At 40.4% G+C, this 20,361-nt stretch overlaps 2 protein-coding genes across 4 annotated transcripts in view; one reads left to right on the forward strand and one right to left on the reverse strand.

Moving 5' to 3' along the window:
- The window catches only part of ABCB1 (ATP binding cassette subfamily B member 1), a 48,608-nt gene extending 40,606 nt beyond the window's left edge, over positions 1–8,002 (reverse strand). The window contains exons 1-2 of one of the 2 annotated variants that reach the window (XM_014875658.2): positions 7,863–8,002; positions 607–719 (exon numbers count right to left, since the gene is read on the reverse strand). The gene's annotated coding sequence lies outside the window, so the exon portion shown is untranslated. Of the gene's footprint in view, positions 1–606; positions 720–6,265; positions 6,401–7,862 lie in introns of those variants that run through there. The other variant, XM_088161239.1, reaches the window with a different exon arrangement.
- Positions 8,003–18,757: 10,755 nt separating this feature from the next.
- The window catches only part of RUNDC3B (RUN domain containing 3B), a 51,523-nt gene continuing 49,919 nt past the window's right edge, over positions 18,758–20,361 (forward strand). The window contains exon 1 of one of the 2 annotated variants that reach the window (XM_014875699.2): positions 18,758–19,104. In XM_014875699.2, coding sequence (XP_014731185.2) covers positions 19,001–19,104 — 104 coding nt within the window. In that variant the 5' untranslated portion in view covers positions 18,758–19,000. Of the gene's footprint in view, positions 19,105–19,234; positions 19,417–20,361 lie in introns of those variants that run through there. The other variant, XM_088161296.1, reaches the window with a different exon arrangement.

Genomic DNA, 20,361 nt, shown 5'->3' on the forward strand with positions numbered 1-20,361 from the left:
GTTCAGGACTTTATTTTACAAATGAAAACTGATGAGAAAATATAAACAAAATTACTTTTTGTGAGGTTGGAAAACATTTTTCCCACTTAAATCTGATTAAAATACATAATACTACGACAGGTCCAATTTTTGTCCATATAACTTTTATAGGCAAGGATCTGCCTGGTAACATTGTAACAGTAGACATAATCCTTCCTTCACTGAGTGGCTTTGGTTGGACAGCCACCTTTTGCCATGCACAAAGAGCCCTTTGTCAACTGAATACACACAGCTTAAAAGTATTCAGCAGTTACTGATTAGTTACCATACATTACCGTTTTTTGATAACTTGAATTAATGAAATACTAAACTGAATGTTGGTATGTTCAGTGCCCTGAAGCAAGAAACAGGAAAAATCTTTGTTGGCCAAGAAGTCCTTTGTTAGCCAAGCCAGTTTCTAGTGCCCCTGGAATGGATCCTCACTGGGACTGAATTGCTGTCTTCCAAAGCCCTGCTTTTCCCTTAGGATTTTATTTCTTTTCATGATGATGTTTTTTTCTCTTGAATCCCTAAACTGCTGCTTAACTCCAAGTCAAGAGTCTTACCTCTGTCTGCAACCTTTCTTACCTTGCAGAAGCCCATTTTATCAACCTCTTTGCAGTTCTTGTTCCAAATTAAGAAATTTCGTCAAAGGTCTGAAAGATGGTTACGCTTGTCTTGGATCACAGACAGCTGAACACCTGAGAAACAAGGAAAGGAGTTTACAAACTCCCTACATACGCAACATATAACAGCATGAATATTATATTTTGTATAGAAATCAAAGCTATTGACTTATTCCCTTGTACAATAGTATCCAAAGCCATATTTTCTAAATACTTGCATTCTATTCCATACTATTTACAAAATGTCTAGATCATACAGGAAATTATGAGAATGAAAAACCTCTCATTCAGCTTCTTCCCAGTAATACTGAATTTCAAGTTTTATAATGTCAAAATGCCATCCTGTCCATTCTCCTTCCTTCCTTCAGATCACATCAAGTGTGTGTGTTTGAATTCTGCACCTCTGTCGTTAGTTACCAAAAGCAAAGATGGAAAATTTCAGACTATCTGAACTACTTGGAGGCTTTTTCAATGTCTAACATGAATTGTCCTTGAGATATGTTAGACCTGTTATCCCTTCCCTGTCCACGACAAATAGGAAGAACTTCTTCCACTTCACTGTACAGTACTTCCACAATTTTAATGCTGCTTTCACAAGTGTTGCCTGTCCTCTCTCAACGAAAAATACTAACAAAAACAAAACCCTAAACCAAAATAAACAAACATCCCCCCACTCCCCACCCCATTTCCTATAACCCCTCTAGGCAGAATTGGTGCTATTGATCTTTGACATTACTATTCTCTGGATGCAAACTGTTTCAAAGCTTTGGGGTTTTTTCAGGAAAGTAGCCCCAGACTAGGGGTTATTTCAATAATAGGCAAATATTTTTAATTTCTCTAAGTAATTTGACTTCCATTTTCTGTAGCAGTATGGAAGTATATTTACTTATTTTACTTGATCTTAGACATTGGATTTCGTTGCTGTGGTGAAATGACTAAAAATAATCACATTATGGCACTATGACCACGTTCTGCATGTTAGTCTTTAACCACAGTCAAATTGCTTTGTTCCTTTTTGATATTTACTGTAAAACAAATGATTGTGCACTCTAAGGTAGATGTGTTTCTACAGGCAATTGGATACAACGCAGACACACATTCACAAGCTCCAAACCTTTCAAACAACCATAAACATAGGCAAAAGAGGTAATGGTCCCTCAAATAATTTCTGCTTTCAAAAACATCTGCCTTGTGCCACACCTCTGCCTTACACATTAACACCAATGATGCCTGACAACAATCCAGGGAGACTTGCCAGAAAGATTCCAGTTATGATATCAAGATATGTCTGCATGTGATCGTTTTGCAAGAAGCAGTTCTAAAGAGACTGGAGGAAATAACTCTTTCACCATGCAGGACTTCAGCAATTAAAAAATCAGATTTCTCTATTTTGTGGCCAGTTACATTGTGGCTACAGTAAGGCACTTGCCTGCAGTCTTTCTAACGACTCAGATTAGATGCTCTAATGTCTGTTTAATCTACCTGCATCTTCTCTAAAGTCCCCATTTCCCTAATTCCATAAATGATCTTTAATCCTAATTTCCATAAATTCGTTGTAAAATCATTAAAACGTATGTAGATTGCAACAAAGTTTATAGCTCACTCTGCAGAGATTATCCTTGTTAAGGGAAGATCAACATTTTCTCATACATTTCCCACTGAAACTTGAATTTATTAGACTTTTGCCTTGCAAATCCAGATTTCAGGGTGTTTTTCTTATTAATTTCTTACTGATGTCTAAGTATAAACTTTGTGTAAAAGTGACATAACATATTAAACAGTAATGCAATCAATGAAACTTAAGAAGTGCTAATCAAGGTCAAACTCCTATGAGTAATATTAGTAAATTCAGATCTTCCCACCAAGAAACAGAAGAAAGCACCCATACACAATATTTAACTAATCAGCAAGCCTCAGAGGTCTTCCTCAATGTTCTTCCCCTTCCATATGCAGGCAGTGAAATCACAACATGATTTCCTACTTCCCAGACAGAATGGGCGATAAAGGCTGCAGGTCAGAGCCAGAAGGACTGGCAAGTGGCTCCCCAGAAAGTTGATATTCATGAGGAGTCTTGAAGCACAAGGCTTTGGACAGTGTTGCAGCACCACACGATGATAATTGAAGGAACAAAGTGATCTCTGCTCATATTCCAACTTTCTGACTCTTTGCACTCTAGACATCCCCCTATCTGACTCAGCCCTGTGTCATGGCCTCTGTACAGTTTACATTCTGCTTGCATGCAATGACACGTGACCCTGTCTGAGTGATACTAAATGGAATTCCTTGATTTATTTTTATAGTCAACAATAAATCGTGAATGATTAACAGCTCACCCTGATTGAATAAGGTGCTCAGAGCAGTCCTGTTTCTATATCACCACTCAATGACAGCAAATGAGTTTGTTAGTATGGAAAATGTTCAGGAAGCAACTGAGAATCTCATTCAAGTACCTATCTCAGGCAAACTGAGATACCGCCTACTGCAAGAAGTCTGCTCTCCTGGTATTCATTGTCTGCACCTGGCACACAAGGAATGCTGTTCCAGTAGAAATTAGCCAATGTCCTAAGGATCCAGAGATTGCCTGCGGGCAAAGCATGCTTATTAAATGCTACTGAGATTCCTCAATGGGAACATCCTCTGAGGTTCTTTGAATAGTCAGTACTACCAAGCAGAACCAAATTTAGAAAACTGATCTTTTTTAAACTACTTCTGCTGAGTATCTATGGTACTTGGCATGCAAAAAAAGCCTTTTATCTAACCAATTGAGGAAAAATCCTAGCAGTGACTCCACGGCATGGAGCATTTGCAGAAGACATTATAGGATTTTTCATGGTGTCTGAGGATGGATATATTGCTAAATTATCCCACAGCCTAAAGAAGACAGATGATTTCTGCAGTGATCACGCATGGCTGACAATCAGTTCATTAAGACATCCACTGAGCTGGCAGTTATAAGCAAGTGTAACCAGAACCAGGCCAAGTCTTATAACGAAACTGATTCCATGGTATGGTGCACATGGGGGAGGAGAACATATCTGCCCAGGTTATCGATGGAACACCGTGGCAACACATTAGCAAAGAAAGATGCTTATTACTGTATGTGACAGGACCAGAAGAATTTCTCACACACCAATTGGATAATCTACAGTGTATTGAAATTATATGTTTACAAGAACAAAAATTATTGAAATACAGTACTTCATTTTGTTCCAAACATATATGTGACAAAATCTCTTTCTGAATACTGGTGTGATGCATTGCTTCCCAGAGTAAACTTACAACCTGCTTTCCTAATAGATTTCCACCTGTAAATCTATCGAGTAAACAGAACTATTCAAAAGTGGTAGGTCTCTCAGGGAAAGCATGTGTGTACATATTTCCTTAAGGCCTAAAAATGAAGCTAAGTCTAAGTCACCATGAGTACATGGTCTTTTCATGGACTGGACGTTGGATTGTGTCATTGCATTTAATTTGTTACAGAGTTCACCTTACTCCATTAAATCCAGCACTAGAATTGAAAATTTTCTGTTTTACAAGAGGGTGACATTGGGCAGACAGAATAATGCGTACCTCAAGATTTCATAATAAGATGTTCCCCATAAACATTATAACCTCAAGAACAGTAAAAGTTATCTTGTTTCTTTTTATGTGCCATCCCTATGGTAGTCATTAAAACATCCTTTGTGCTGCCACAGTATTCATAGGAGAGGCTATTCTGATAATGGTAAGCTAAGTAAACTGATCTCCTCCCAACAGATAACGTGGATACAGACAAGGACTTGATTGTCATGCCATATCAGACGACTCATGCATACATTAATGTTAAACCATGATAGGAAATAGAGGAAAAGAATAATTACTTTACTCTGAAAATCCACTTCTTCTTCATATATATTTAGATGAATACATGAAAAATGAGGGGTGAGCAACAGAAAAGGAAAAATATATATGTATATCTTCTATATCAGGAAAATATGAGTAGAAATAATGGCAAATGTTACCAAAATATTACCTCTGTTGTGCATCAGTTTTGATCTAACTGATAATAAGAACATTCAGGCTTTTGTCTCTCTTTGCATCTGGATGTTTAAAAGTAGATTCTCAATTTCTGATTACTAGGTTTACCTTATAGTTTCTGCAGAGTCACTTACTAACTTGAAGACACACCCTGAAACCTCTACTGCACAGATGGATTTCTGTACACTCAGAAAGCCCTTTTACTTCAATATCTCTCACTCAGAACACAACTGTCAACATACAAGGATATAAGGGAAACTCAGAACACAACTGAAAATTATATATTAAAAAATTATACTGAAAATTCAGGTTAAAGTGACCACAAAATAGGCTTTTATCACCCAGTTATGCTGTTAAAACCAAAACAGTGGTAAAAAAAGAATGCATCCCACTGGTTACTCCTGCTTGGGTTGTGCTGGTCCTAAAATGTGGGAGATTATTACAACAATAGCAGCTGATCTGACTGCAAAGCTAGCAAGAGTGTTTACATAAAACTTGAGGCCACTGAATTTAGAAACTTTTAAAATGGGGCTTTTGAGACTAAAGGATTAGCTTTCCTTAACGAGTAAAGAAGTCTCAGAATGGAGTATGATTATCACCTATCCTGCAGGAAAAATTTCCTGTAAGAAATTTAGTAGGTAGATGTCTCAGAACAGTTATCTGAGCCATGACAAGAGACTTGATTAGCAGGTTATTCCACCTAGAATGAGATGAAAAGATAAAATACTGTGAATCCCGGGATAATTGTTGGTATTGGAATCTGGGAATGTATCTGATCTAATAGAACCACTGGCTTTCAACTAGCAGTGGTACAAGACTTAAGTTAGCAAGAGTAATTATCAAACCTGTGAATCAAGCACAGCTACAGTAGGAAGAGCTGCAAATTTGGCTTCAGCAGGTATGGAGAAGGAAAACAGACAAGGTAATGAAGGTAAGAAAGAATACAAGGAAATCCCAGTCCTGTGGATCTAATAAAAGGTCTACACGCTGTGGATATTACAGATTGTAATTTTCAGAAATACCATCTTAAATGATCCACAGCCTTCATTTAAAATAACGATAAAAACAACAGAAAAGGAAAAACAGTCCTCAGCGTGGGATTAGCTCTTTATGTAAAGAGATGGTAATGGTAGCTGCATAATATTCTTGGACAATATGATAAAAACTTCCTTTAGTGGACATCAGTGAAACTGCAGGAAGCAAATACGGTAAGATTTGAGAAAAAGAGGCAAAGATTTGAGAAAATGGGATAGAATACATAAATTCCTTGCTGACTCATTTTGTCAAGTAAATAAAAAATCATGAGGAAAGAAAACTACAAAAAATAATAGGTCCCTCTCAGCGAAGCCCTCAGACACCGTCTCTTCCTTTCAATAACAAAGACTAGGGAGACTCTGCTGTCTACTTTCCCTGGTCTAGTGGTAAAATTACAATATAACCAATGGAAATGGCCAGTAACAATATTAGTCCTGGGTGGTCAAGGGAAGAACTTTAACTACCACTAATGCCATGATGTTAATTGATACAGTAGTATCAATAACCACTCTTCAACAAATATTTGTTCCAGCTATAGCCCAAGAAAGAGGAAAAATGACAAAACTTACCTGCATCATATGCATGAAAGGATGTTCAAGTATCTGTATTAAGATCTCTGCCTGCAATTAAATAGCTGCCAAGTTCAGGAGTCTCCTTCTCCTGTTCCTTCAGGAGTGGGAGGATCCCTTTTAGGAACACCAGGGAATTATTGGCACAGCATTGTTGAAACAAAATGAATTAGCCGCAGATTTTGCTACGGATGTTTGTGAAATTGGGCCTGACCAGTGGGAGGTGAGGGTGGAGTGATTCCTGCAAGTCATTGATGCTTTGTTATTAGGAATCCGGAGGAAATAAAAACAGTGGATATTTGGGTAACAGAATTTCCTCAAGTTTTGTGTCTGTAATTTAAAATGGGAAAAAATAGAAATTGCATTTTAATGGCAGAGGAAGGACTCCAATCCACCATCAACAAGTTTACTGAAAGCAAGCTCTTAGTACAGAGACCTATTATTTTAACATCCTATTTGTCCAGGGTTAAAAGCAAAGAAAGAAAGCTAAAAGTGAGATTTTAACACTTAAATAACATAGCCATCTCTCACGTTGTTTGTATGCCTGTAACACTAAGCAGAATATTTGACGGGTATTTTGTTACTGATTTAACTAGAGCTTTCTTTGCAATTCCACTAACAGACCAGATCTAGTAACAACAAACATTAAGCTGTGAGAGAAAGTAATGTTCTTTTTCTATGTTCCTCAAGACTTTCACATCAAACGTATCACATATGCATGAAATTACCATCACAATGTGTTATGTCATACCATACATGAATGACATGTCAGTACATGGAAAAACTGAAAGTTTGGGAATATACTCAAGAAGTAGCCAGCATTACTCAAAACATAGGCTTCAAAGTTGATCATGACAAAACTCAAGTACATAGGCTTCAAAGTTCATCATGACAAAACTCAGGTATAATCTAAAGTGAAATATTCAGTAATAATTTTAGGTGTATTAGAAGAAGGAATGGTGATACTGGCATCAGCAAAGGGTAGAATTGAATATGAGAGTCCATGCATGTAAAAATTGTATTTGTTTCACTTTTGCAGCTGCTTACATTTTTGTGGGAATCATATTTGCAGAAATTAGTAAGCCACTAATCAAATTAGTGAAGAAATCTCACAAAACAGAATGGAAAGAAAAAAAAGAAGTAAAACTGCACTAGTTCAAATGCTAGCATTTAGATGCACATTGCAGTAAGCAGATTCATGTTCAGCTGGCCACTACCAATCTACACAGTGCTGTTTAAAGAACACAGAAATAAAATGGTTTTGCTTTGAGATCCTTAAGATTTGTGAGGGGAAAAAAAACTGTATTCCATATTAAAAAACAGGTTTAGCATAGTATAAGCAATTAGCTTTGGGTATAAATCACTAGAGGCTGCTTTGCAGTAGTCCATATCACACATGCTCCACTAAAGTACATATCACATATGTTCTACTGAAGTACATAATCAGTGGAAAAGTATAAACTGGATATATATCAAACGAGGCTAACCGGATACATGCTGGCTTTTATAAATAAGAGTTTTCTGTAGAATAAGGCAAGAATTTATCACTAGCTCTATAGGGTTTTTAACCACTGGAAAGAACAGAAGTGCACTTTACCTGTTAATGTGTCTCTCACTGGACATAAGCTCCGTTATTGACTTCGTGCCACAGGTTATTCAGTGTGGTTCACAAATGGCTCCAGCTTTTATCAAAAGTATGAAAAATTCTCTATTAGATATGCTGGGAAAAATAAAAAGAGCTGTCTGCCTTCACTCTGCACAAGCAACAGAGCCACAAGCTCTGCTAATGATGTTAAAAGAGAAACCCAAAGGAAATGACCTAGCTTCATACTTACTTTCAGACCGGATACATCAAGCTTTAACTATTTGGCTACCAAAGTAGAATAAAAATTACCTACAAACACAGAATGGAAATCTGGTAGCCTCTCCATCATGGAAAGGAAATCCTGAACATAGGTTAATAAAAGCAGAGTAAAAAAAAGAAAAAAAAAAAAGCAGGTCATGTAAAAGCCTACCAAAAAGAAACATACAGAAGTAACAATCTTGGAATAGTCAAGCACACACTCTTGTCAAGGTTGTGGTAGTCCCAGTAGATCTGACATTGGAACAAACGGAAGAAATGTCAAACCCAGCTGGCAAACAAACCAAAGAAAATCATACAAAACAAGGTATAAAAAGATAGAGCAACTTCACAACATGGAAATGAGGAAATTGAGGGGCAATTACCATAGAAGCTGGTAGACATGTGAAGCATAGAGAGTGTACTGTGGCCAAGTAAAAAGCACCTGTACATAAACAGCACTATGTACACTTTAAATAGATTTGGTTTTAGGTGCATGAGCAATATCATGTAGGGAGTGCTTGAATGCAAAAGGGAATATTAGCAGGCAGCTAGTTGCCCAAACATGAAGACAAATGGGTGCATAATTGCTTCATTTGTGCTGTGGTGAATACCCCCACTAGGAGAAAATAAAATTAAAACATTAGAGAATTCATGAACCATTTTTGCTATGGTCTAATTCCAGATGGCAACTAAATGCCACACAGCCACTCACTCTCTGCCCAGTGCAATGGGAAGCAGAACAGGAAGAAGTAAAAACTGGGGGGTTAACCTAGGAAAAGTTTAATAACTGAAGCAAAGTAAAATACAACAACAACAATAATAATAGTAGCAATAATAATGAAAGAGAGAGAGAGAGAGAGGGAGATAAAACCCAGGAGAAATAAGTGACGCACAAGATGTTTGCTCACTACTCACTAAATGATACTCAGCCATCCCTGAGCTGTGATCGGCTCCTCCCAGCCAACTTCCCCAGCCTCTATGGCGTTCTCTGGTAGGAAATATTCCTTTGACCATCTCGTGTCAGCTGTCCTACTGTGCTCCCCCTGGCCCCAGCTTCTTATGCAGCTCTTCACTGGCAGAACATGGGAAACTAAGAAGTCCTTGACTCAGGGTAAACACTACTTAGCAACAGCCAAAACATCAGTGAGAAACATCAGGAGAAAATGAACTCTATCCTAGCTAAACCCAGGACAATAGGCTAGGATACAAACAGACTACACCAGAACTGGTGCAGTCCCATCTTAGTCCCACATATCATGCAAAGTGGGAGTAAGCGTGGTTTCCTAATTCTAGACTCACTGACAAAGTGGGCTGAGGTAATTCAGTAAAGAAAGCTATAGCCTAGTGTACCACCATGCAGGCATTTATCATTGTATTTTCCAGATGCAATTTAAACCAAAAAATTTATTTGAGACAAGGAACATATATTCCAGTGAAAATCATCAAGGAATAATGTGAAAGCCTGTGAAAAAAGGAAAGGCTCCACTTTGCTGTGAACTTGCAGTTCAAGGTAAATTGAACAGCCCAATAGTACTATAAAAATAGCACTAAGCCAAAAGGTGAAAAATTACAGAAAGGTTTGGGATATTGCATCATCTTGTCATTGTAAGGACCTGTGAGCCACAGCTTTTCCCAATTTCATGTGATTTAGAGCTATGCCTGGGAGAAAAAAAGTCTGCCTAATGTTTTAACTGAAAAATGGCTACTGACCCTATCTAAACACATGGAAAGAGATTAATGTTGCTATAGCAACTCAGATGGGAAGGAATGCTCAATGCACGAGTAAACAAACAAGAATGAACCACTACTTTGCAGAATGGCAAGGAGGATAGAAATTAATGTGGCATATTTTCCACACAGGCTTACAATCTAAACTGCAAATGGGATGAACTAGCTCCAATTATAAACAAAGCAGGATCTTATGTATATCAAGATAAACTCATAAATGAAAAATAGCCTAAATAGTTCCAGTTTCAATTTTAATTATGGCAAGGTAAACAATCTAACAAAAGCAAGAATGCTACGTTATAAATGTTGCTATTAAAATTTAAGAGTGCATAAGGGAAGTCTCACCACAATTATTGCCAGCAGAAAGGCTTTTAAAAGAAGCAATGTAAATTAATTATTAAGTTTTGTCTGAGTGAAGTTTACCTGTTTTTATTTTTATTATTAACTATATTAGATTCAAAATTTTGAGTATTTGCTTGCATAACAAGGGAAGTAGTAAGCATCCTACTCTTTATTGATAATAGACCTTACCTTACCTGTAGTAACAGTGACAGTACTCTTTTGTACCAAAGACAATGAGAACATTAGATACATGTCTCCACTATTTTAAAATTGTGGAAAACAAATTCAAGGGCTAAACAACATCATCTACGTTCCACAATGCCAAAAATAATCTTGTGATTTTAACAAACGTATCTGATTTTAAGGGAATGTGTTATGGGCACTTGAAGCTGCATACAAACATAACTTGGATATTTTATTTCTATTTACTTGGATAGAAATCAAAGTAATGCACAACAATTGTGATGGAACCTTGACCCTCTCAGCAACTGAAAAATGAGTGGGAAACACCAGAGACAGTTAAACTAAGAAAACCAGAAGTGAAGTAAACAAAGTGTGAAAACCAGAAGTGAAGTTGAAACCAAAATTAAAAAAAAAAAAAGAGGTCAAAAGTTTATTTCACAGCATTTTGTTCTTGATGTGGTTAACTTTTTTAACCAAAGATTCCAGTTGAGAGAAAATTCAAAATTTTATGTTTACAATTACTATATAGTAGCAACAAATTAATTAGAGTGCATGTTACTGTGAACAAAGCATTTACTCTTAATAGTTTTAGAGAGAAAAAGGCATTGGAAATAGAAAGTGCTATTAACATTGTAAACCTACTAGTATCAGTAGACTCTTTAAGCAGTAATCACCAGCACACACGTTATGGGACAATCAGAGTGTAGGATGGCTGAAGTGTCAAGTACTGAAATGGAATAGAGCTGTAATTTTAGGAGAAATGAAGGCCAAGATCCTATACTGAAGAAGGCACAGAGATGATTGTAAAACAGCACATGCACAATCCACATTGCTGTTGCCTGAAGAGATGTATCAGTCACTGCATAGAAGGTAAGGGGCATTACCGATGGGCTACTAACAGATTCAGAAAGGCATGTAAGAAACAGGGTTATAGTCACTGAGTCCTGTCCCACAGAAATGCAGTCTGAAAGGCTCCACGATGGAAACAGAGGATTGCTCCTACAATAGCAGTAGCTACTTGAGTGTAAACTCAAATAGTTAATGATTCTAGGATATATAATACCAGATACAGATACACGTAATTGTTTCTTTGTATTTCAGTAGAAATTGTCAGAAGATGGTGCTCTGTATAGAGAAATAAGTACTCAATGTTTCTCATCTATATAATTTTGAGTAAACATTTGCAATGTTCACTTACACCAGCAGAATTATAATATCCAGAACATCAGCACCCTGGGGCCAACTGGAATCTTTATAATAAAAACACTGAGGAATCACAAAAAACTGAGTGAGTAGCTAAAAAAAAAAAAAAAAATCATCAGTAGGCATCAAGCAGTGAAAGAACTTATTACTTCAGAACATTAAAACCACTAGGATCAGGAAAGATGAAGAAACCTTGAATCTACTATGATAATTTTAGAGGACAGCCAAGCACTGTTACAAGATATTTTAGCCATAAATCATTACCCGTGTGTTAATGAGATGTCTTTTTGTTACAGCTTGCAGTATATGCTGTAGTGTGTGACAGAAGACCTGAGGCTATCTGGAGCTATACAATTGCTAAAGACCTACATGGATTTTGCAAAAATATCACAAGACAAGACTGAAGCAGGGTGACAGTGAACTTTCTTGCTCTGAGCCAGCACCTAGCCTTGAGCCAGCAGAGTGTGAGACTGTGGGTTCAGAATCACGGAATCACAAAATGCCTGAGGCTGGAAGGTCATTTGGTCCAAGCTCTCTGCTCACACAGGGTACCCTAGAGCCCATTACTCAGTATTGCATCCAGATGGTTTCTGAACAGGTGGTTTCCCTTCCAGGGAAGCTCCTTTCAATGCTCAGTCACCATCACAGTAAAGAAGCTCTTCCTCATGTTAAAGGTGCAATTTCCTATGCGTTGGCTTCTCCCCATTTCCTTTTGTCCTATTGCTTGGAACCACTGAGAAGAGCCTGGTCCATCCTCTTGGCACCCTCCTTTCAGATACTGACAGACACTGGATGAGGTCCCCTCTCAGTTGTCTCTTCTCAAGGCTGAACAGGCCCAGTTCTCCCAGTTTTTCATCCTAAGAAAGATATTCCTGTCCCTTAATCACCTTTGTTCTCCTCTGCTGGACCCACTCCAGGAGCTCCATTTCTCCCTTGTACTGATGAGCCCAGAACTGGACACAGCAGTCCAGATGTGGCCTCACCAGGGCTGAGCAGAGGGGCAGGATCACCTCCCTGGACCTATTGGCAATTCTGTTCCTAATGCCCCCCAGGACACTACTGGCCTGCAAGGCCACAAGGGCACTGCTGGCTCATGGACAGATTGTTGTCCACCAGGACCCTCAGATTCTTCTCCTCAGAGCTACCTCCCAGCAGGTCAGCTCCTGGCCTGTACTAGTGTGTGGGGTTATTCTTCCCCAGGTACAGGACCCTGCATTTGTCTCTGTTGAATTTCAAAAGGTTCTGCTCTGCCAGTCCCTCCAGCCAGTCAAGGTCCCTCTGAAGGGCTGCACAGCACTCAGGGCATCAGCCACTCCTCCCAGCTTTGTGTCTTCAGTGAACTTGCTAAGTCCAAGTGCCAAGTCCTGCATTTTGGCCGAAATAACCCCCTGCAGTGTTATAGGCTGGGGACGGTGCGGCTGGACAGTGCCCAGGCAGAAAGGGACCTCGGACTACTCGTCCACAGCTGGCTAAACATGAGCCAGCAGTGTGCCCTGGTGGCCAAGAAGGCCAATGGCACCCTGGCCTATATCAGGAACAGCGTGGCCAGCAGGAGCAGGAAGGTCACTCTCCACCTGCACTCAGCATTGGTGAGGCTGCACCTTGAGTGCTGTGTCCAGCTCTGGCCCCTCAGTTTAGGAAGGACATTGAGACTCTTGAGCATGTCCAGAGGAGGCAGCGAGGCTGGTGAAGGGCTTGGAACACAAACCATGTGGGGAATGGCTGAGGGAGCTGGGGTTGTTTAGTCTGGAGAAAAGGAGACTCAGAGGCGACCTAATCACTGTTTACAACTCCCTGAAGGGTGGTTGTAGTCAGGTGGGGTTGGTCTCTTTCTCCAGGCAGCAACTGACAGAACAAGGGGTCACAGTCTTAAGCTGCGTCAAGTGCAATACGGGTTAGATATTAGGAAAAAGTTTTTCATGGAAAGAGTGATAAAGTACTGGAATGATCTGCCCAGGGAGGTGGTGGAGTCACCATCCCTGGATGCGTTTAAAAAAAGGAGGCATCTGCCCCTTCATCCAAGTAACTTCCAAGTAACTGATGAACAAGTTAAACAATTCCAGTATTGAACCTTGTGGGACATCACTAGTGACACTTCCAACTAGACCCTGTGCCACTGCTCAAACACCTCTGAGACCTGCCATTCAGACAGTGCTCAATCCACCTCACCATCCACTCATCCAGCCTGCTCTTCCTGAGCTTGCAAGGCATGGGAAATTGACATGAAGCTTGCCAAGGAAGATTTCTACGAGTAAGTGTCCTAAGCATGATATAATAAATATTTGCTTGCCTTGAACCCAGACAGAAGTACAATAAACTAGCAAACTCAGCAACAACAAACTAGCATTTTGTAACATGGCTAATCATACAAATAATATGGAACCACAGAGGGGTGGAGACTTGGGGTATAGTTTCACAAAAGTGGTACAGAAAAACATTTTCAAACAATAAAATCTGAAAAATAAGAACTAAGGATGCAGAATAAGCAGGAAAGAAACCTGGCAAAATCAGAACAAATTCTAGTCCTAAAAATAAATAATAAAAAATAAAAAAATTAAATTATTGGTAGCAAACAAGATCGTCTGCTTGTTTTGATTGAGAAGGAGTGTGGAGCATTAAAACTTCAAGGATGGGAGAAGAAGAATGGGGAGAAAAATTGTTCACTTCAGTTCTACCCTTACTGAAGAACTCTTAAATCTGACCACCCCAACATCAGTGATTCCAACCCTTGAGAACCACAGCAGTAATCAGCACAGCATCCACATATTCATTGCAAAAAGGGATATATTACTCCTGGTTGTGTAGGAAAATCCTGTCAAGGCTTGAATTGCACACCTGTGAAGAAAAAGGATCTTAACTTACGTTTTTTATTTATATAACTGATCAAATGAGGCCATCAAGTGGCAACGTAAATATTTTAAGTCATAAAGGAAAAGTGTAATAACTTTTCATAATGTAACTTTAGAATATGTAAAAAGAATAATCAAGGGAAATTAACACAGATCAAATTTTATGCGGCATGGCATAAAGCATTAATCTCATCTACCTTGCAAGTAATCTCAAAAGCATAACTTTCAAAAGTTACAGTGTTTAAGTCATGATGTCTTCAAATATTGTTTTCTTGCTCATTTCAGGCAAGCAACCTTAAACCAACTTGCAACAAGTTTTAATACTCATAGATTGAAATTTACATCTTTCCAATTTGAAATCACAAACATGCTTCATATTTCAGTGTTTCACATTACTTTTCCTTGGCCAAATCTACTATGATGATATAAATTTGTAAAATTCAAGTTTTGTTCTTATGCTCCTTCTGTTCATGACTGTCACCCAAGTATCCTCTAAAAAGGCATATGGTACTCTTCTTTCCTCAATTCCTTCCTTCCACAGAACTAAGTATCAGAAGTATCAGCAGTATGCCAAAAAAAGAAGGTGGGTGGAATTCCATCTTCTAACATACCCTCAAACCTTTCTTTTAAAGGCTCCTGTACAGATTTTCTAAGACATAAGGATAAGCAATAATGCCAAAGCACAAGATCTACAAATAATCAAAAAAATTGACTTATTCTGAGAATTCTTGTAGGAAAGAGTAATTTGGAAAAGTGCAACTACAAATCATACCTATCATGTTTCAGTACAAAGATGTTGGTAAATCAGATATTCTTGGATACCCAGATATGCTGCCAATAAAAAAAAAAAGCCCAGCAAAGCAAAAAATAAGCCCAAATGATTTCAAACCACAAAATTATAAAGAGCAAGCATGTATGCCTCCTACATATATAGAGTCACAGAACTGTTAGGGTTGGAAAAGGCCTCTGGAGATCATCTTGTCCAAACCCCTGTCAAGACAGGGTCACCTGGAGACCAGGTGCCTCTTGGTGTCTCACCAAGGACACAGGAACATGTCCAGGAGAGTTTTGAATGTCTCTGGAGAGGGACACTCCTTGACCTCCCTGGGCAGCCTGTGGCAGTGCTCTGCTGCTCTTAGCATAGGGAAGGTTCTACCTTATGTTGAAGTGAAACTTCCTGTGTTTTAGTACTGGTTCCTATACAAAGCTAGGCAGCTGACTGGAATCTATGAGATGAGTTCCGTACTATCAGTATACTCAAAATTACCCTAAAGTACAATAGTAAAATATATCACATATCACACCAATTTGTGTTTTGATCCTAACTGAGGGAGTCTTATGTGATAGCTTGAGATCAACTTCATTTTCTCCTACTATAAATGACAATACAGTGCCAACTTGTGGATTAATCCTGGTCAGCAGCCACTTATTCACTTCTGCTCAGTGGGATGGGAGAGAGAATTGTACTAGAAAAGGAGAAAAAACTGTGAGCTGAGTTAAAGACAGTTTAATAAGTGAAGCAAAGCAGTGTATGCGAGAAAAACAAAATAAGGAATACACTTACTGCTTCCCATCAACGGGCAAATCTGTAGCCATTTCCAGGAAAGCAGGAACAGTTACTTGAGAAGACAAATGGTGCAACTCAAATGTCCCTGCTTCTTCTTTCTCTCCCTGAGTTTTTACCACTGGGCACAATGGAATATGATATGGAATAACTCTTTTATCAATTGGAATCAGTTGTCCTAGATGTGTTCCCTAACAGCCTCTTGTGCATCCCGGTGCTTAAACATCTTTGTATCAAGAATTTTTCCCAATATCTTCCCTTTGTTGCAGCTTCTGGAAATTGCCCCTTGTCCGTTTGCTCTGCACTCCTCAGAAAAGCCTCTTCCTCTATCCTCCCATTGGCTAATCGAAGGCAGTAAGACTTTCCCTTAGTCTATTTTTCTTACAGAGAGGCTTTAAGAATTTAAGACTTACCAGAGTAAATTTCCTGATAAGCTTATTGAGCTTTCCAAAGCAGCTGATGATATTCAAATTATTATTCTTTATTCTTTTGAAGTCTTCTAGGACCTTTTTACATTTTCTGCTTTGATAAGACTGTAGTGGAAGATAAACTATATTTGAAGGAAAGCAACAATTTTAAGGAAATATATTTACTTGAGGACTAAAACCTATTAATATTGAAACCTAAGGCTTGGTCCAGCAGATAAGTCTGATTTAATCTTAAATCTCTTTCAAGTATAAAAATAAAAACTTGCCATTTCTGGGAAAAAGGTAGAGGAGAAGAACGAGAAGATACTTCTGTTTTTGATATATGTACAAAAGTTCTGGCTTTTGTTGGTTTATTCTCTTTGGGTTGTTGTTTTTTTTTTTCTTGGTTAAATATTAGTAATTATCCAGTATATTTATAATCAGAAAAACAAACAAGAACAATAAACCTTGCAGCTGAAATTGCTCATCTGTAGAGATTAAATCCACTTCGGCCTTAGCTTGAATTTAATTGAAAGTCTACTCAATCTGCACAAATCTCTTAACAGAAGCTACAGAAACAATGTGCCTTAAAAAAGCCTCTGAGAAGCAGAAAGAAACCCGATGACAGGCTTTTAATTTCTGGGAGGCAACAGGTAACACATGCAACATTTTGCCTTGGCAGTCTGAAAGAAAAAGTAGCAAACAGCTTGTTTCAATCTTGTAGAGCCTCTTAAAATTAATTTTAAAAGTATTGTTCTTAATTCTAATGTAAGAAAGGATATCCTTCTTCAGATTTACCTGTGCCTCCATTTCTTTATGATGTTTCTGGAGTAGGGAGGAAGAGAGGCAGAAACAAAATTACAAACTACCGTATAATGAATTTGAACGGTAATATTCTTCGGAAAAAATCCACTCAAACACAGGAGAAGCTTTACTTTAGAGAAGACAGAACAGTTAACTTAGCATTTCATACCAGGTTCAAAGAAGATAAAGCTTAGGTCAAATTTAGTCAGTTACATGTTGAGTGAGGTAAGAATACAGCATATCAAGTAATACATTATGACCTGGGAAGTTTTGGTAAGTAGTAATACTTGAAACAATTTATGAGGTATCTTCTGATGCAAAAAGTTTAAATGCTACTACATTTGAAAAAATAGCCATCTAAATGGTAATCTATTTTTCAAACTTCTTATGTCAACATAATTCCTCTTCATGTAACACAATTATGCTGGACACAATTCTTGTTTGACAGGAACTGTCAGAAATAGCTTCATATCTACAAAGGATATTCTCCAAAGAAACCATAATCCAGTGGGGATTTGCAAGTCAGTAAACGGAAATTTTTATGTCTCATTAATAGGAATGGATTGGGAATTTAACAGACACATTAAGGAGTATTATGTACGTAACTCAGCAGAATGAAGAGTTGTGCCAAAATTTATTTCACCATTCACCCTTATTGCAAACAAATAAAGTCTGTAAATCAAACAAAATAATTTTCTTAGGCTGAAAGGGAACTTCTTCGCATAAAGGAAGCAAATCAAATTAATCCATACAGTTTCACACATCCCCAACTATACAGCCAAATCTACGCCTTCACAGCCACAAGCCACAATCAGTTTACTGCTGGGCTTTCTTCTGAAGTGTTTTATCTTCCTGTCTTCCAGTGACATGAACTTCATGCAATTCTGCATCTTGATGCCAAGGCAAAGCCCTGTAGCCAGAGCTCTTCCAAACATTTTGTAGTTCAGGGCTGGGCCAGCTGTAGTTTGGTGGCAAAGTGTATTCCCACTTCATTCCCGTATTCCCACAAACATGGCCTGTAAAGCTTAAATATTTCATAAAGCATTGTCCAGCACTGCAACAGACTGCCCAGGGAGGCGATGGAGTCTCGTCCTGGAGGAGTTCAAGAACCGATGTGGCACTCAGTGGCATCTAGTTGACATGGTGATGTTCAGTCAAAGGCTGGACTCGATGATCTCAGAGATTTTTCCCAACCTTAATGATTCTGTGGTTCTATGATTCTAATTAACAACTGACAGCATTTCAAACTCTAAAAGCTACAACCAGGTAAGCTCTCACATTCTAGACGCCAACGCGCTTAGAAGGGAAAGAACTGATAACAATTAAAGGAAGACCACAATTTTACAGACACTTGGAGAGCTGCAGGATTCCCTCAGGGCTCCGACCGCCGCCGCCGCCCGCGGCCGCCTCAGGTGCGGCCCCCGCGCCGCTTCCGCCGGGGGCGCGCGCCCGGGGAGCGCCCCCCGCCCCTCGGGAGCGCCGCCAGGCGGCGCCGGCGCCGCGCCCCCCGCGCGCTGATTGGCTGGCGGAGCCGGCGCTCTGCGGCGCTGCGGCCGCCCGGCTGCCGGGAGCGGGGGGGGCCGAGCCGCCCCCGCCGCGGGGACCTCGTGCATCCCCGCCCGACACGCCGCGGCCTCGGGCGCTCCGGGACTGGGCAGCGGGAGGAGGAGCGGGAAAAGCTCGGGAGCCTCCTCGTCCGCTTCCTTCTCGTCCGCGTGCGGCGGCGGCAGGCGCAGCATCCTGGAGAGCGGGAGGCCGGGAACAAAGGCGCCGCGCCAGCCCCGGCGGCTGCACCTGCCCTGCCCAGCGGAGATGGCGTCCCTCGGCTTAGGGGGGCTCAACGTCTCCGCCCGGAGGAAGAGCGTCCCGTCCCGCAACGCCGCGGTGGAGAGGCGGAACTTGATCACGGTGTGCAGGTGAGCCCCGGGCCGGGGCCCTTCCCCGCCCGAGGGGACCGTCCCCCCTCGCTGCCACCGCAACCCGCCCCGCTCCGCGCAGGTGGGTCGGGGCAGGAGCGCGGGCGGCGGCCCCGACGCAGCCCTGTCCGGGGAGGGAGGCCGGTGCCGGCCCCCGCAGGGGTCGGGCAGCCTCCTCCATCCATCCTGACTCAGCTCCTGCGGCAGCGTTCGCGGGAGGGCGTCCGGGCGGCGGGCGAGGGGCAGGGGCTCGCCGGGCAGTGCCGCTGCTGCGGGCGTCGAATGGCCTCTGCTGAGACGGGGGACCGAGAGGTTTGTTCCCGGTACCACGCTCGCGTTCTCGGGCGAAGGGCGGTGCGGGAGCGAGGCAGGGCAGGATGAGCGCTCGGCAGCGCCGGACTCAGAGCGCGCACAGCTGGTGTAGCTGCCCGTCAATGGACGCGGGTCGGGATCGGAGTTAATGGGATAGAGTTAATGGGATGTGTCCGGGGAACAGGATCGAGCCGCCGCGGAGGCCGCTGACCGTGCGCTCCTGCGAGCGCGCCGGTGCCGCAGGAGCATCCCGGAGAGGCTGCGCTCCAGGATATTTTTATCTACGAAATCTAGATCAGGAGATCTGCAGTACGGGAGCTACTGTATTCAAATTCCTTTCTTTCTTTCTTTTTTTTTTTTTTTTTTTTAAGCATCTTAGTTCTGAGCTTATGCAAGCTTAATAACAGTTCCTATGACGTTCCATTTCAGCGTTTCCACTGCTGTCACTCTGGAATTCATGCAGCATTTCCAGGTGTGCAGCAGTGACCTGTAACGTCATGGCAAACTTTTAAATAGGTGGATATGCTGGTAGCAATGGCTCCATTCGGTCGTTTGTTTCAATTGCTTCATTTTGAAGTTACTAAAGTAAATTGAATTATATCTAGGAAAGGTCTTCAACAGATTCTTGAGAGTTACAATAAATTTTAGTTCTTGCAAATCTTACTGAAGTGCCAGGACAACTATTAGATAATTTTGTACCATCATCACAAAATGCTGCAGCAGGATTCTTAAAAACCCATAGAACCTCATCTTTTCGACTCTTTTTTTTTTTTTTTTCCTTTTATGGTATACTGTTAGCAGGTTTTACAAAGTGTGACTGTATCATTCATCTCATGAGTATGCTTCAGTATTCCTTCAAGCTATAGTATGTGTGTTTGAGTGGCATCAGTACTATTCGGTCTTTTCTTGGGTTTGTAGGCTTATCTCTGCCTCTACCCATGAAAA

Source organism: Sturnus vulgaris, chromosome 1 (genome assembly GCF_052056855.1).
Source record: "Sturnus vulgaris isolate bStuVul1 chromosome 1, bStuVul1.hap1, whole genome shotgun sequence".
NCBI classification, from domain to species: domain Eukaryota; kingdom Metazoa; phylum Chordata; class Aves; order Passeriformes; family Sturnidae; genus Sturnus; species Sturnus vulgaris.